Consider the following 18,267-nt stretch of genomic DNA (forward strand, 5'->3'; position numbering starts at 1 on the left):
ACTGCTTTCAAGTCTATGGATGTTACTTGCTAGCTATAAATTATTAGCTATTTATTAAACTTCAAGGAGTCTAACCCTTTGGTGAGAGATGGGTATCTGATAAGCGCTAAGTCAGTATTCGCCACAGATAAGGAATGGTTGTTTTTCTTTTCTTTATTTCTTCAAAGAAGCTCAAAGATGGTATCGGCTGCCTGGGAGGTGGTGGGTTTCTCTTCTTTAGGAGGTGGTAAGTCTCAGCGGGATGAAACTTGGCTAAGATATGTTTGCACTCTAGATAACCTTGAACCTTCCTTCTTATCTTGAGAAGCCACAATTCTGAGTACATCTGCGACAATAACCAGATAATAAGTAATGTGATTATAGTGGTTCCCCCCAGTTATTCACTGGGATATGTTCCAAGACCCCCAGTAGATGCCTAAAACCACAGATAGTACCGAAGTCTATATGTACTGTTTTTTCTATTCACACATACCTACGATAAAGTTTAATTTATAAATTAGGCACAGTAAGAGATTAACAACAACAGTAATAAAATAAAACAATTGTAACGGTACATTGTAATATAAGTTATGTGAGTGTGGTCTTTCTCTCTGTGTCTGATAACTGGTTTGATAACAGAGATGACTAAGTGACTAATGGGTGGGATAGGGTTTACAGCATGGATACGCTGGACAAAGTCCCAGGCGGGACGAAGCACGAGGACAGGAGATTTCATTACACTACTCAGAACGGCATGCAATTTAAAACTATGACTTGTTTATTTCTGGAATTTTCCATTTAATGTTTTCCAATCAAGATTGACCATTGGTTACTGAAACCACAGAAAGTGGAACCTCAGAAAAGGAGGGACTACTGCATGTTTAAAATAGTTACATAACACTATTAATGAGCAATGATCAACTCTATTATTAACTAGGGTAAATGACTATCATAAAATTAGAAATTATGTCATAGGTTCTGTTTTCCATTTCTTTTTCAGAGACTGTCTCTTGTTAAGATCTTCATCTCATATAGCTTGTGATTGCACGAGCTAAACTTGATAAAAACCGGGACTGTATAGCCTTGATTTTAGATGTAAACATTTCCCTTCATTAGAGGTTATAAAAATGGCCCTCCATTTTCAAATCCAGATCAACTATAGTTAATCCTAACTTTTAATTTTTCTCTGCTATTTCAAATCATTTAGGAAAGATTTAGTTATTTTCCTTTTTTGAAAATATATATTGTATTGATTTTTTACAGAGAGGAAGGGAGAGGGATAGAGAGTTAGAAACATTGATGAGAGAGAAACATCGATCAGCTGCCTCCTGCACACCCCCTACTGGGGATGTGCCCACAAACATGGCCTTGACCGGAATCGAACCTGCGACCCTTCAGTCCACAGGTTGATGCTCTATCCACTGAGCCAAACCGGTTAGGGCTAGTTATTTTCCTTTTGATGTCAATTTTCATTAAGTATAAACATGTAAGAGAATAGGAAGCATTTGAACTTATAGCACATATTTATACTATGTATTATATATAAACCACTCATATGCAGCCTAATTCTGATTTTGTAGATATTGCATTAACAGCAATAGCTACCATTCTGGAGCACTTCGTATGGGGGTATGAGGTTCAGAGTTAAATCCCTCTTGAAAAATGAAGACAGGCCCTACAAATCACAGACTTAGCATCTGCCAAACAAACTAAAATGTGCTGAAAATCTTATTGGTATTGCTTAGAAACATTAATAGTAAACGTTTGTTCCCATCTCTTGTGCCAGACTGTACATTACAACTATTATTAAACCAGCTCTGCTGATCATCTCATGATGGCTCCATTCCAGTCTTCTTCTGCGCCTCTGAGGATACAACATAGCGAACCTAACTGGAAGTGTGTTAAAGTCTATTATGTATATATATTAATGTAAGTTTATATGTATACTCACATGTAACTTACATATATATATGTATATATATGTATATATATATATATATATAATTTGTGTGCCTTCCCTCCAACTATTGACACCAACAAATACAACTTCTTAGAAGTTGAGTTTTGTTTCATATCACATAACTTACATTTTTAGGTTTTGAGTTTTAGTATTATGCCAAGAGGTGATACATATACTAAGTGCCAAGAAAAGATGTTTTAGTAGACATTTAAAATATTTATCCCTGTTATCTTCCAGATTAAATGAGCCCAATTTGTACCCCACACATGGTGAACAGACTAGACTGAAAGCCACTCCTTGAAGGAGGGAAGGGCGCGCCCTGAATGGTAGGAAGCCCTGTTCTTCAGGGTGATGCTGAAGTTGGGGCTGCCCCTGCGAGCTCCTTAGCCTGTGAGCCCCGGGAGGCAGTGGGCCTCAGGGAAAGTAACCTCCCAGAGGAGCTTGGAGAGGCTGACCTGTATGCCTCTGTGATGTGCAGGAGAGTCCTTCAGCTTTGAGGGGAAGATGGGAAAAGGCTTCTCTTTCTTTGTCCTCAGGTTTCCTGGGTGGGAGAAACCCCAAACAGTGGTGGCCCATAATCCACCTCTAACTTTCGTAGCAAAATGCCAATGCACTATCCTAAATCTCAGACAACACGTTGGCCAGTGGGTGCATAGACATAGTGGCAATTCCAGTCACCTTGTTTTTTTTAAAGGTATATATGAACAATTTAGTCTTTCATTAAATATACAAGAGCTTGGCTGGTGTGGTTCAGTGGTTGAGAACTGACCAATGCACCAAGAGGTCACCGGTTGGAGTCAGCAGTTGCATTCCGGTCAGGGCACATGCCCCGGTTTTGGGCTTGAGCCTCAGTAGGGGGTGTGCATGAGACAGCTGATCATTGATGTTTCCTTCTCATCATTGATGTTTCTATGTCTCTCTCCCTTCCCCTTCTTTCCTTTCTAAATTCAATAAAAACATATTAAAAAAATATATAAGAACTCTGCACCTGATGTGAGGTTGCAGTAAAAAGATTCATGGTAAAGTTTACTTTTCTTGGCATTGTTAGGGAATGTTCTGTTCTGTGCAAGCAAGTTTTTATATTTCCAACATATATTGATTTAATTGGCATAAATAAAAATTATAATCACTTCATTGGGAAGCATTTCCAAGAATGATTATTTAGTCTCTGATCTTGAACTGAGCAGAGAGACATAGTTCAGAGTTTTATGTTGGGGACCTGCTATCTCTCTGACAGATGCAACCAGCTGCGGGAGGTGTGGTGACCCTAACACTAATTGGGCCCCGGTCTTTACATGTTTGGAACACTTACGTCTGCTTGCTTCCTACAGATTTTCTATTCTTTCTCTTGGTAGTCTTTCCCCATCTCTTCCTGTTTGTTCTATCAGCCTACCTTTTCATTTGCTGTTTATAATCTTCAAGGAATTGTGAAACTATCAAGTTTTCCTCTAAGTTAAGAAAAGTTCATGCGTAGGTCTGAAGAGGCTCGCTGATGAGGACAGCACATACACTGTTGTTGATTCTAACAGCCCAGAAGTTGCCTACTTCCCTGTTTGTAGGTTTTCACTGGATCAGAGTTGTTACACATGTGGCCTCAGGTTAAGTATAAACACAAAAGCAGCAGGCTTTTTGTGCTATTATTTTGGGGAAAAAGCCCAAGACTGCATTTTATTTACAGGTTTTTCCTGTCGGAAATCTGATTATTGAGCGAATTGCTGCTCTGCTCTAAACTGTTGAGGTAAACAGGTAAGTTGACTCTGGATAAGTCAGATGCTGTTTTTACTCTCCTTGATTTTTTTTTTCATTTCACAACAGGAAACATACATCTGGATTCATATAGGAAATTTTTTTATGACAAGCACTGGACTGACATTATCACATAGGTCTTCACAAAATTTCTCAGGGTATAATAATTCTTTCTCCATTATATAGATGAATAAATGTACCCAAGGTTATCGCTATGGGTGGAATGGCTTCCCTCCAAAATTCATATGTTGGAATCCTAATCCCTACTACTTCAGATGCTGACTCTGTTTGGAGACAAGGTCTTTTCAGAGGTGATCAGGTTACAATGAGGTCATTGGGGTGGGTCCTTATTCAATAAGGCTGGAGTTCTTAAAAGATTGGGACACAGATGTAGAGAGAAAGACAATGTAAAGACTCAGGGAGAAGATGGCTATCCACAAACCAAGGAAAGAGGCCAGCATTCTTCTCTCATGGCCCTCAAAAAGAACCAACGCTGCCATCTTCTTGATTCTGGACTTCTAGCCTCCAGAACTGTGAGACAATGCATTTCTGCTGATTAAACCACCCAGTCTGTGATGCTTTCTCATAGCAGCCCTAGAGAACTGGAACAGTCACATAGGTAGTTCCTGACAAAACTAGAATTCAAAATGAGGTCTCCTGCTCAAGCTTCTGCATGGTCTTTCAGTCTCTTCTCTGTGATTCTGTGTGGTCAGCGCAGAACCAGCTGGGCGATCTGGAGTTGGCAGTGGCCATGGGAAGGACAAGCCCTTCTGCACTCGTTCACAGGCACAGAAGGAGCCCATGAGCTCAAGGCCATGGTGTTGAAAATCCCCACTCGCCTGGCTTCCCTTGGAGGGGTGCCCTGGGTCTCTGCTAGGCAGAGACTGTGACGAGTCAGCTCATGTCTGAAGTGAAACTGGGGCTGTTTTTCCTTAAGCATGACTGCTGCCACTCCTTTAAAAACTCCTTTTTGTTGGCTCTGTTCCCCCCATGAGGGGTGACATGAAAAAAGTGAGAGCTTGTGGATGGAGGCAGATTGTAATATCTTGACCAATTTCCTTTAAGGAAATAAGAGGAGACACAATGATCGGAAAGACAAGCTTCATCCATTAAGGAGAAAATAATCAGAAACTTGGGTGAAGATAAATGTGTTCTCCATTCTGATAAGATGCAGAAACTGCTCATTATGAAAAATCAATGATGATGACACAAAGAATAAATCATCTGATATAATGAAAACCCTTTAAGGTCATATGATTTTCACACAAATGGACTGGGAGAAGTAAATACCCCACTTGTGCACATCCTCCTCTTCAGCAGCACACAGTATAAACCAAATTGGAACCATCGGTTTAAAAAGAAATCTTTCGGTCTTTACAAATCTTCTAAATGTATTAGTAGCATGTGGACTGAGAGGTGATGCTATCTGAATTGTTATTTGGTCATAAAGACCTAGCTGGTATAAAACTCCCAGGTTAAGCATCTCCAAGAGAAGACTATATTTTATACATTGTCCACATGGCTATATGTAGAAAACTCAACATTATATCAGAAAAATTATATTTGTATATGATATAGATATGTTCCTGGGCATATCAATTTGTGAAAGCTCATACTAACAAACCTCTAAGATCGAATTTAAACTGCTTTATTTTTGCGAAGATACTCACGGCAGGAAGTGCAAAGAAAGAAATGCCAAGGAGTGCAAAGCCTGCAGAAAGCAATCTTCCCAGCCAAGTTAGGGGAGTTTTGTCTCCATAGCCAATCGTTGTCAATGTAATCTAAAAACAAAATAAATAGAACGTGCAGCTTAAGTACGTGAGAGGAAAGTCAGGACCTATGAACAGGAGGCAAAGCAACGTTTCCACTAAATCAGTATTCAACAAGTCTTGTTGGCTCATTTTATTACTGTGCTTTAATTTTCCATGACGCATACCAGAGCTTCTCTTTGTTTAAGATAGGGAATAACCTACATACTTGTTCCTACTTTATAACACAGTTTTCCATCTTTTCTAAGTGCATTCAAAGAAAGGTTATTTAAGTGAGTGGATAACCATCAGTGATACAGAAATGATAGCACCGCGGATTTAGGACTGATTCAGTACACAAATCAATAATTTATGTCAATTATGGCTGTTCATTTATTACCTTGGCAGACATTTCCTAAAGGTCTGGTGCATGCAAGGTACGTGTTATGATTTGTAGTGGAACAAAAACAAGAGGTACATAGTTCTTGTCCTGAGATATTTACGGCATAAGAGGGGAGACATGTCACACAAAAACCATTGAAACAAAAAAGCAAGACAGGTATTATTATGGATGCACAGTTAATCTGCCATGGGAATTCAGAGAACAGATGATTACCAGCTTGGGTGGTTGAAGAGGCTTTACTGGGAGATGTCATTAAACCTAGGCTTTGAAGGATATATATATATCCTTCTTCAAAGAACATATATATATGTTTTAGAGAGAGAGGAAGGGAGAGGGAGAGAGAGAGAAACATTGATGTGAGAGAGACATATCAATGGGCTGTCTCCTGCATATCCCCTACTGGGGATCGAGCCTGAAACCTGGCCATGTGCCCTGACTGGGAATCGAACCAGCAACATTTTGGTGCATGGGATGACATTCAATCAACTAAGCCACACTAGCCAGGACAGGACTAATATTTTGAGAGGCAGAAATGATAAAGAGGGTGATCTGGGTGAGGGTGACCAGCTGCACAGTAATGAGAAGAAATAGGGTAGGTTCTGGAAAGCATAAGTTGTTCAGTTGTTCAGGTAGGTCTGAAGAGGATTAGTGAAAGGGGAGATTAACCAGATCAGGGAGTTTCTTTGTCTCTCCCATGGTCAACTGCCTAGAGCAGGGGTGGGCAAACTTTTTGACTCGAGGGCCACAATGGGTTCTTAAACTGGACCGGAGGGCCGGAACAAAAGCATGGATGGAGTGTTTGTGTGAACTAATATAAATTCAAAGTAAACATCATTACATAAAAGGGTACGGTCTTTTTTTTTCCCTAGTTTTATTCATTTCAAACGGGCCGTAGTTTGCCCACGGCTGGCCTAGAGGCTTCCCATGTCCCTTAGAACAGTCTCAGCTCCTCTCCAGTGCCTATGCGGTTCTGCAAGATCTGGCAGAATGAAGGGCAAGGGGACTGGAACAGTGGCAGTGGGACTCTATGGGAGTGGAGGAGGAAGAGATGTGTTTAGGAAGTTCAATAGGAATACATTTATTGACTGCCTGGGATGAAGGGGAAGACTAAGTGAACAAGGGCTTGACAATTTCAAGGGGAAGATGGTTGTACCACAAATAAAAATATAATAATGAGGAAGAGAAAGCTTTGGAGCAAAGGTGAAGAGTTTGGTTTTGCAAGAAAGGGTTTTAAAAATGTCAGTGTGATGCTGATCTAGAAATGTTGAGCAGGAAATTGAGATAGAAAGCTTGAGTCTTGAGAGAGAGAGAGATTATTGGGGTTGGCATGAGATTTCGGTTTTGGATTCAGGCACAGGGTGAAGTTCTGTGAATAAAGGAGATTGCAAAGCATTCAAAGAAGGGGCCCAAAGACACTTCAGGAAACACAGACATTTAAGGGAAAGTAAAATCAAAAAAGAATTTTTTTTAAAAAAACAAGAGAACTAAAAGGGAGTAATAGAAATGTAAACTTAATGGAGAAGAGTTTCACAAAGGACCAGGTGATCCCTGATGTCACAGGCTCATAGATAACAAGGAGAATGAGGACTGAGAAAAGATATTGATACAGAGATAGACTAGTGATTTTTAACTAAGTGGTTGCTGTGGTCACGTCATCTTCCTGGGCTTTGAAGGAGGGTTAACATTTTTAGAGGCAGAAACAATAGAGGGAGGTAAACTCCACGATGCCAGACTTTTCAGAAGCATTCCATTCAGCTGACCACCCCTTCCTAGACTCTCTCTCCTCTCCTCACGTCTTTGGTTTTCCCTTTTTATCTTTGGTGGCTCCTCTTACGTGGCTCCCCCTAATTTAGTCAACCTTGAATTTTGGATTCTTGAGGGTTGTTTCTGGGTCTTTTTCTGTTTTTTAAAATTATATTTTCCTCTAACTTTCCTTTATCTTTCATACCCTCCTCTCCCATTCCCAGGTGATCTTAAATGCTCTCATGGATTTAAATACTATGTTAACACTGAACACACCAAATTTATACTTCCAGGCCAGACCCCTCTTCTGAACTCCAGGTTCACAAATCTGCACTTGATTTTTTTTTCTATTTGGATGTTGCACAGTCATTTAAACTTAGCATGTTTAAAAGAACTCTTCTTTCTTTCCAACCCATTACTCCCCAAATGTTTCCCCTTTCATCCTAATTCAGAGCACCACCATTTACCCAGTTGCTCATGTCAGAAGCCTCAGAGTCATCCTAATTGCTCCTTCCCTCACTCCTCTTACTGAATATGTCAGCAAGACCCATTGTTTCTATGTCCCAAAGATATTGCATACTCATGCCCTTCACTCTGTCTTCACTGCCACCACAGTAGAGCAGGCTGCTACTGCAGCCTCTTAATTGCTCTGTCTTTGCTCTTGCCTCTTTCTAATTCCTTCTCCACACACTTGCAAGGGGTATCATTTTCTTGTTTTTTTTTTCTAAAAACCCTTCAATGGCTACTTATTGAATTCAGAATAAATTCTAAGCTCCTAACTATGGCCTACATGATCAGGTCTCTGCCTACCTCCGCAAGAACATCCTGATTTCCCCCTTGCTCACTACTCTTTAATCACAGCATCCTTTCAGATGCTCAAACAGGCCAGTGTATTTCTGCCTCAGGGCCTCTGCACATCCTATTCCCTCAGCCAGAATTGCTCTTCTCCCCACTCTTTCCCAGGTTCTTTCTCATCCTTCAGATCTTCTCCAAAAGACCCCCAACATCAGAGAGGCCTTCTCTACCCACTTCGTCTATCATGGAATCTGTGTTCATCTCAATTTCAGATCCTTGTTTCTTAAGACCACTTGGCATTAGTGGTAGTTCACTGTATTTTTCTTTGGTGGAAGGGCTCTTATTTCCTTTACTGGAAGGAGGAATCATGTCTTTACTCTTTGCTATCTCCCTAATATCTAACACAATGCTTGCCACAAAGTAGAAGGAGCTCAATGAATATTTAGTAAATCAATGAAGAATCCTTTCAAGAATATTGGTGACAAATGGAGGGCGGGCGAGAACTCCCTGACTTGAGGAGGGGCTTTCCAGGATGTATGTGCACCTGTATGCAGAGAGGATGAGACTGAGCGGGGAAGGGGTGATGGTTTTATGATGGGGTAAGGTACCCAAGGAGGCAGAGGAAAAAGAATCAAGGGTACAGTTGGAAGGGTTAGCCTTGGCAGTGTGAAAGACACCTATTACACACTGGGGAGGGAATGTGGATGGGCACAGTGGGAGTGGAAGGCAGGACTGAGAAGGTTCTAGTCAGTTCCCTTCAGTTCCAGTGAAGGAGATGACTGGATTATCTGTGGGGAGGAAAAGGCATGTAACAGAGGAAAAGACTTGGGCTGTGAGGGTGTGAGAGGCATCAAGTACAAATCAACCAGAAGCAGAGGAAGGCCATCCAAGGTTGAAGAGAGGGACTTTGTAGTGGAACCCAGTGACCAAGTTAGTAAAATGCCACCCACAGTATCAGTAGGGGGCTCTCCAAGGGATTCCTTGGGTTTGCAGAAAAAATATCTGGCTCAATTTTATTACAGGTTCCCAATCTTCAATCTATGGGAAAGATTTTAATCTACTGCATTTTTCCTACAAAATACCTTAATCCTTTTACAGCCGTTTATTAATTGTAATAAACTGAAGGAGAAATTTCATAGTTTGGTCACAGCAATAACGTCACATTTCACGGTTTGCTTTACATTCTCATAATACATTTGCATTATTCTCCTGGGCCCAGTGCTTAGAGAGTGGGTTTTAAACCACTGCCTCTAGCTCGGAAGAATGAGACATGGCCAAGTGATGACGTGCTCAGTGTTGCTTTCTGAGTAGAGGAATGCCTGCTCTCTCATTCCCAGAGCGTTGCCCTCAGTCTTACAGGGTGGTTTGTGCGGGAGAAGAGAGTGTTGTGAACTCTGAGAGCAGCACGCTGGAGTCCCTCTGGGGGCAGCAAAGACTCTGCCCACCTTCTCTGCACTCTGGTTCAGATTTCTGGATGATCACGTCTCATCACGTGCAGGAGACTGGAATGACCAGCAGCTTGGCCACAGCAACTTCCTCCACTCCGATTTCAAAGTCACTCCAATTTCAACATCTCTTGGGTGTTGCTTGGTTGAAAACACAGGGGCCTTTTATTGCCAGGCTAGGTTTGAGAAGGAGCTGCCAACAGAGTGGCAGTTTGTCTCTCTCTTAGCCAGGGAGGGGGTTGGTGAGGGGTTTCCTGGGCGTATCATTTCACTTCCTGTGGCTAAAAGGGGACTACTGAGCTTTCTGGTGTGAATGGAGAGATAGCAGCCGACATGTAATTAGGACATTTCTAAGATAAACGTACAATAAAAAGATGTGAGCCTTCTCAATAAATTCATGCTGGCCTGTCCATTCCATGTAGCTGCTGTCTCTCTAAGGCAATGCCTGGCTGCATTCGGTAAAACCATCCTCAGATGAGGCTTGCATAGGTGTTCACTCATTTTCTGGACTTTCAGGTCAAGCTGTCCTTGAAGTACAAGTGCGTCTCCTTGGGATAGTACAACTACATTATGTTTCTTATCCTAGCACTTGGAAGGCTCTGCTAATGGTTATCAGCGTGTCCTCTGCCCATGGACTGGACAGTAGAGGCCCCTTTGATGCTTATTCTCCTATCCTTATGCCGAACAATAGACCCATGTTTGTCTCCCCGAAAACTTGTGAATCTGTCAGTGGCTGGGCCCAGTAATGATTCCTTTCGCGTGGACCTAAAGTCAGAGGAAGGTGGGCTTGCACAGGACCCCGAAGGCACCAGCTCTTCAGGGAGCTCCTGGAACAGCAGCTTGTTTCAAGGGAAACTTGGGAGGCGGTGTACGTGAACTTCAGGGGATTGCAGAAAATCACACTTGGAGGAAATCCACTATATTGGGCATAATTCCATTTTTGATCTACTTCCAGGGTTTATAAGAGATATGCTAGCTAACATATGCTAGATAGATTACATTTCAAAGATTTATTCCTGTATTTATTTATGCACTTATTATTGATTCCTACTCACTGACATTTTGTTTTCTTTGCCAGTTATTTATTTAGCATAGGTTTGCCGTGGGAATTATAATAAATTTGCTAGCCAATGCTACACAGGATAATGTTTCTTAATAAGCTAAATAAAGAAATAACATACTCCAAACAAATGACAGATTAATCACATTATTGTTCCAGGCAAGGGGAGATGATAGAAATAAATTCCAACTTTTAATAGTGGTATATCTTTTTATACACTGCTCACTGACTTTTGTTGTTGTTGCTAATCCTCATGGGAGGATATATTTTCCATTGATTTTTAGAGAGAATGGAAGAGAGAGGGAGGGAGGGGGTAGAGAGAGAGAGAGATTGACTCATGGACTGGCTCCCTCATTTGCCCCAACCAGGGCTGGGGATTGGACCTGCAACCCTTTGGTGGGCAGGCTGGCACTCTAACCACTGAACAGCCAGGGCTGCTCATTGACTTTTGACCATGGTGCTTACAATATCATTAGAAACGGTCATGAAAATTTTGAATTTACTTTTAAAAATTAAAAGATACATTTAAAACATTTCCAGTATCTTTGTAGTGCAGTTTCAGTCAGAGTAATACTTTGATTACGGGAGAGGAGGCCATTCACCAACCAGCCTGTATGGCCTGAGGTGAGGCTGGCAGATGTGTCCTCAGGCTGTGCCTGATGGGGCAGCTGGGGGCCTGAAAGGAAGCGATGTCAGCCCCTGCTCCATCCCGTCAGCCTCAGGAAGGCTGGCAGTCGGTGCTGCCCCCCCAGGTGGACTATTTATGTGAAGGTGACTTGGCAGGTAGGAAGAGCTCAGATAAATGTTTGCCCTCATATTCCATATGCTCAACTGCAGTCACCCAGGTGAGAAAGGATATTTTCTGAAAAATCTGTGGGTTGCAAATATTGGCATAAAGGTGTATTTGCATTAGCAAAGCCTGAGGTGCATTGGGAGTACTTAGTGTGTTTAGCAATCAAGAATTCTTCCTTAGGAATAACACTACAAAATAAATGCAAATTCTGATTTTAAAAAATGGGATGGCATAAGCTATGGCCAGATTATAATTTAGACATCAGTTAGGCTAGTTGTTTGTTGTTGTTTTTTAAATAGCAGAATTAATTCCAGACCATGAGTTATAAATCCTTTCTTCTTTCCTTCAAGCAACAAATCAACAAAAATTTATTGGTCTGATTTGGAAGATACAATTAAGAATACTAGTTTATAGCTAATTCATTCATGTGAGCAAGTTAAGAATATACTAGTTGTAGATTTCCATAGCACAGTATAATTTCTCCACAAGGGGGTCCTTTAAGGGAGGATGATTATCATTGGCAGTTTGTCGACAATTTTTCTCCCTTCCCTTCTCTTCTCTCCTCCCCACCGTTCCCCTTCTCTCCTTTTTCTCCTTCCCCTCTCCTCATTTCCTTGGGTCACCTCCTGAGTACCTGGTTTCAGGTAGTGGGTACACAGAACCTGTGCAGTTAATTTTGAAATTTGGTCACCTTGAACTAGTAGATCGGAAAGGTTTTCAATCTTTTTTTTTTTTTTTTTTTTTTTAATTAAATCTTTATTGTTCAGATTATTACATTTGTTCCTCTTTTTTCCCCCCATAACTCCCCTCCTTCCAGCTCCCACCCCACCCTCCACCCTCACTCCCCACCCACTGTGTTCATCCATAGGTGCATGATTTTTGTCCAGTCACTTCCCGCATCTCCCACACCCCTTTTTCCCCCAAGAATAGTCAGTCTATTCCCTTTCTATGTCCCTGATTCTATTATAATCACCAGTTCATTCTGTACATCAGGTTATTTATTCACTTGATTCTTAGATTCATTTGTTGATAGATGCATGTTTGTTGTTCATAATTTGTATCTTTACCTTTTTCTTCTTCTTCCTCTTCTTAAAGGATACCTTTCAGCATTTCATATAATACTGGTTTGGCGGTGATGAACTCCTTTAGCTTTTCCTTATCTGTGAAGCTCTTTATCTGACCTTCAATTCTGAATGATAGCTTTGCTGGATAAAGTAATCTTGGTTGTAGGTTCTTGGTATTCAGCACTTTGAAAATTTCTTGCCATTCCCTTCTGGCCTGCAAAGTTTCTGTTGAGAAATCAGCTGACAGTCGTATGGGTACTCCCTTGTAGGTAATTGAGCCTCTTTCTCTTGCTGCTTTTAAGATTTTCTCTTTGTCTTTTGCTCTTGGCATTTTAATGATGATGTGTCTTGGTGTGGTCCTCTTTGGATTCCTTTTGTTTGGGGTTCTCTGCGCTTCTTGGACCTGTAAGTCCATTTCTTTCACCAGGTGGGGGAAGTTTTCTGCCATTATTTCTTGAAATAGGTTTTCAATATCTTGCTGTCTCTCATCTTCTGGCACTCCAATGACTCTGATATTAGACCGCTTAAAGCTGTCCCAGAGGCTCCTTACACTATCTTCACACTTTCGGATTCTTTTTTCATTTTGCTTTTCCAATTGGGTGTTTTTTGTCGAATCTTTGGTTTGATTATTGTACTCCTCTGGTCTGCTATTGGGTATAATATTCTTTATTTCAGTCCGTGTATGCTTACTTTCTAATTTCTTTATCGTAGCATCGAGGGTCTCATTAGTTTTCGTGAGGTTCTGCACAAATTTATGGCAAGCCCTCAAAATTGCGATTCTTAGCTCCATATCCTCCATTTCTGTCATGTTTTTTTGTCTCCGCATCTTTTATGCTTTCTTGGTGCACCCCCTTCGGTTTTCAATCTTTAAACATCAGAAGCTTCTGTGGTGGTGGCATCATATAATTTGGGTTCTGCTGCGGCAGGTAGCTCAGGGCATTAGCATTCTATATTTTCCTACCAGGCTTGTGGTCAAATATGTAACAACAGGAGTGACTAACATTTGTCCAGTGCTCGATAAAGCACATTTACATGCCCCGATTTAACACACACACAGCAACTTCATGTTTGTGTAACATCATAATAGCCATTTTATGGAGATATTAAATGATTGCTTAGTATCACACCTTCACTAAATCCTAACAATGGGGCTGGAACCCAGGTCTCCTGACTATTACTTTGTCATTTTCTATATAGCATGTGCTCAATAGTTATGGAATAATACTGAGCAAAAGTGTCCAGAGCCATGTATGAGATGACATTAAAAAAGGAACAGAGTTCTCAGGAAAGACTTCTCCAAAGAGGCTTATGACCAATGTACTTCATAAGTGCATGCCATTAGGTAGGCCTGGGACTTGTCGATGCTCCTAACAGCCAGGGTGCTCTGGTGGGTAGTGGCTGGGGTATGTATGTTTCAGTATTTACTTGGTGGTTAGCAATATTCTTGAACAGTTAGAATTGGTGTGTTGGTTATCTCACGGCCAAGTAAGGCTTTGATACCATCAGGTAATGCATTGGTGGTAGGAAACTTTTGTTAACTTTTATTTAATGTACCAGCGCTGAGTCAGAAAACAATAGCTCATAAAAGTTGCAGAAAACACTTTGTCCTGGGAAACCCAATGTAAGGAGGGTTGATTCTCAGAATTATAACTGGTATTAACAAGCGAAAAGGTATTTTTGTTCATTCCACAAATCTGTACCATTTCTTATTCTTAGATTTTGTAGGTGGTACGACCGGTTGAGTACACAGTATACTATATTATACACAGAGCCTTCCATATTGTTTGCTTTGAGACAGATTGTTACGATATTCAGCATGTATTATAGGACTAACTCTGGCTGATATCGAATTCTTCTATATGCCTAACGTAATAATTTCAAGGTGGAGGTTATATTCAGATGCTACTCAAGAGTATATTTATACTATATGCTACTGCACTTATTTTATTAAAAAAAAAATCCCAAACAGTATCTTCATCATAGGAATAGCAGTAAATAGAAAGAGGATCAGCTGGTCTTTACCAGGTTATTACAAGAAAAAATTACTTCAGGAAAACCTGATCTTTAGTTATTTCAGAACAAATCTAAAGCAAATCAAGAGGAGAAAAATAATAACAGGAAAAAAGATAACAAAAAATAACTGCAATAAAAACCGTTATAAGTTTATTTCAGGATAAATCTACAGTAACTAAAGAGAAAGAAAATAACAGGAAATAACATTAAATGGAGCTCTGCCCAGCAATCAGAAGCTCCTTCTTCTAGGAGCTGGCTCTATCTCAGCCACTAGGTTTACTTCACTCACCCCTCCTCCGCTTCCTTTGTCATCAACACCCATCAATTACCACTTCAGAGCCCAGAACATCTTTCTGTCTCAACCCCCAACCCCAGCTTCTCTGCTTAAGCTCTGGGTCCGCCATGAAGCATATAGCTTTGTTTGTTCCTTTGGTTATAAAGGTCCTAACATCCAGGACAGCAATGTTTAGGGGTCCTCAAACTACGGCCCGCGGGCCACATGCAAATGCAAATATTGTATTTGTTCCTGTTTTGTTTTTTTACTTCAAAATAAGATATGTGCAGTGTGCATAGGAATTTGTTCATAGTTTTTTTTAAAACTATAGTCCGGCCCTCCAATGGTCTGAGGGACAGTGAACTGGCCCCCTGTTTAAAAAGTTTGAGGACCCCTGGTACATCAACAGTAGCCACCATTTTTGACTGGGAACTTGCTGTGCTGTTAGTATTGGGCTCTTTTTTTATTGGTTATCCCACTTACTCAATGAGCTAATAAGTACCATTATTCACTAGCACAGAATTGTTTTCAGAGAACAAACTTCTTTGAATTTCTGTTGGCTTTAAGCAGTGCTGATCACGCCATTGTATTTCTCTAAAAGTTGCTCTTGGAAATAGCTCTCAGCATCTTCTTAATGAAAGAAGTTTAGTAGCTGATATTTAGAATTCACTGGGATACTGTTACCCTGGGCCACAAATTGCATGTTGATATTTAATGTTGATACTTTGGGCTTTTTTAATAAAGGAAATTTCCTTTTTCCCCCCAGCAAGCCTAGAAACACTTACTTAGAAACACTCCATTTAAGACGCGTTCATTTCCCTATTTATTCTGGATTCTTCCATAGTTAGCAAGGTGTCTGTTATGTGCAACGCAGACAATTTTAACTAAAAAGTATCCAGCTATATATTCCTTAATGTCTTGATTAACACATAATGGAAAGTATAGTATTCTAAATTTATTTTTATTTTACACTGAAGATGTACATATTCTTATAATGAATAGTAATAATAAGCCCACTGTTTGCTTATTATTTTAGGCTTTAGACAATTTCATTAATGAGTCAGTTAATATCAACAAACCACTGTGAACCAAAAAGGCCATTTTACTCCTATAAACTTAATGTCTTAGAAGATTTTTATTCTTATATTCAAGACTAGATTTTTTTCTCGAAAAAAAAAAGAGAGACATATTCAGCCATTCAAGAAGCCTGTTAAGTACAGGTTAAACTTCAGTCAAAATAACACTATTGAAATGCAAATTGATGAAAATATGTTGCTCCCCTCACCTTCCCCAAAGTCACAGATATGATCTTTGAAAATCTGCTGCTCAGACTATTCTGGCAAAAGAAGCAAGCTGTTGACTAAGTGAGAGATATAGTAAGAGTTTCCCACACACTATTTAACACAATACAACAATTCCTATCTATACTAATAATAGAGGAATATGCAAATTGTCAGGAAGCTGTCACAGTAATGACCGAACAGCAGGCTGTGTGGGACGACCAGGCTGGCAGGGGGGCAGTTGGGGGTGACCAGGTCGGCAGGGGGTGGTCAATTTGGGATGACCAGGCTGGCAGGAGGGGCAGTTAGGGGCGACCAGACTAGTGGTGGGGCAGTTCCCAGTGACCAGGCCGGCAGGGGGCGGTCAGTTGGGGGCAACCAGGCTGGCAGGGGGGGCAGTTAGAGGCGATCAGGTTGGCAGGCAGAGACGGTTAGGGGATCGGGCCTAAACCGGCAGCTGGACATCCCCCGAGAGGTCCCAGATTGGAGAGAGTGCAGGTTAAGCTGAGGGGCCCCCTCCCATGCATGAATTTCATGCACCGGGCCTCTAGTGTTATAGTAAAAGCCTAAGCGACCATTACAGTGGAATGATCAGAATGACTGGTCGCTATGATGCGCACTGACCACCAGGGGGCAGACGCTCAATACAGGAGCTGCCCCCTGGTGGTCAGTGTGCTCCCAGAGGGGAGCGCTGCTCAGCCAGAAGCTGGGCTCACAGCTGGTGAGCGCAGCGGCGGTGGCAGGAGCCTCTCCTGCCTCCATGGCAGCACTAAGTAGCAGCGAGCAGGCAGGCAGTAAGGAGAGAGGTCCCGGACTGAGAGAGGGCACAGGCCGGGCTGAGAGATTCCCCCCCCATAGTGCACGAATTTCATGCATTGGGCCTCTAGTTAGTAATAAGGGAGAAAGGAAGACCAATGGAAAAAGGGGACAGAGCTGCCAGCTGAACTCCCCAACAAGGGCATCCCAATGAGAAGAGGAGCACTCGAGTGCCTTGGGAGTTTAAATAGTTAGAATTATCAAAGAGAAGCGAACACTAAGCTTAAATTCAAGTCATTGCTTTGAAGGTTGGGTTTATAAATTCTCTTCCCCTCATTAACTAGAAAAGTCTTTGTTATCTCAGTTTACACAATTTATCCCACCAAGAGTCATAGATTTTCATTCGTTCTCTACATACAGGGGTGGGCAAAAGTAGGTTTACAGTTGTGAGCATATGAAACAGTTTATTCTTGTGTTATTTATTAATTATTGTATTATTTTCCATACGAACACCTGTAAACCTACTTTTGCCCACCCCTGAATAAGAAGTGTTTGAAGAATGTCAGATGACTTCTCTCTTTTGGGGTTTCTCTTTTCCTCCTTTCTAAATGACCATTATTGCTGGTGGGCGTGGGAGGAAGTGGTGTTGGAAACAAATTAGTACAACAACGGAATGCTTTGTTATCAATGGTGCGATCTCGTAGACATTTACTCTGATAATTTAAAAGATCTTAATCTATAGGTGAATACATTTTTGATTCTTACTCATTTTATTGCTGCTATACAATCAACAAAAATACCAAGTTCTGCTTAATATAAGCCCTGACAAATTTCCTTTGTTCTTGACAAAAGTTCTGGTTCCTGGTAATGTGGTTTTGGGGAACAATGCAACAACTGGCAATAAACCTATGCTCCACAAAGTTAAAACAAACAACTTGCCAATGTTTAAATCACAGTTTAAGAAAATGATTTAGTTTTATTTTGGCAACGATCTAGCCAAAGTTATAAGAGAACTTAACGTTGTTAGACCAAAGAGATGGAGAGACTCTTTAAATAAAAAATTATAAATGCTGTATATTTTCACATAATACTCTGTTGGAATGTCTTAAGGAATAAAATAAAAAGGATATAGTTTATGAATTGAATAAAGCACTTCTTTATCCTGTGACATTCTTATTAATGGAACATGTTTCAATGACTATTTTTTT

General features: G+C 40.9%; 1 protein-coding gene across 3 annotated transcripts in view; it reads right to left on the minus strand.

Moving 5' to 3' along the window:
• The window catches only part of KCNQ5 (potassium voltage-gated channel subfamily Q member 5), a 513,730-nt gene that overhangs the window by 93,902 nt on the left and 401,561 nt on the right, over positions 1–18,267 (minus strand). For all 3 annotated transcript variants that reach the window (XM_070418240.1, XM_070418239.1, XM_070418238.1), the window contains exon 6: positions 5,356–5,466. In XM_070418240.1, coding sequence (XP_070274341.1) covers positions 5,356–5,466 — 111 coding nt within the window. The remainder of the gene's footprint in view (positions 1–5,355; positions 5,467–18,267) is intronic.

The sequence above is a fragment of the Myotis yumanensis genome, unplaced genomic scaffold (genome assembly GCF_028538775.1).
Source record: "Myotis yumanensis isolate MYYU_CA2020_CCGP unplaced genomic scaffold, mMyoYum1.0.hap1 SCAF_6, whole genome shotgun sequence".
NCBI lineage: Eukaryota > Metazoa > Chordata > Mammalia > Chiroptera > Vespertilionidae > Myotis > Myotis yumanensis.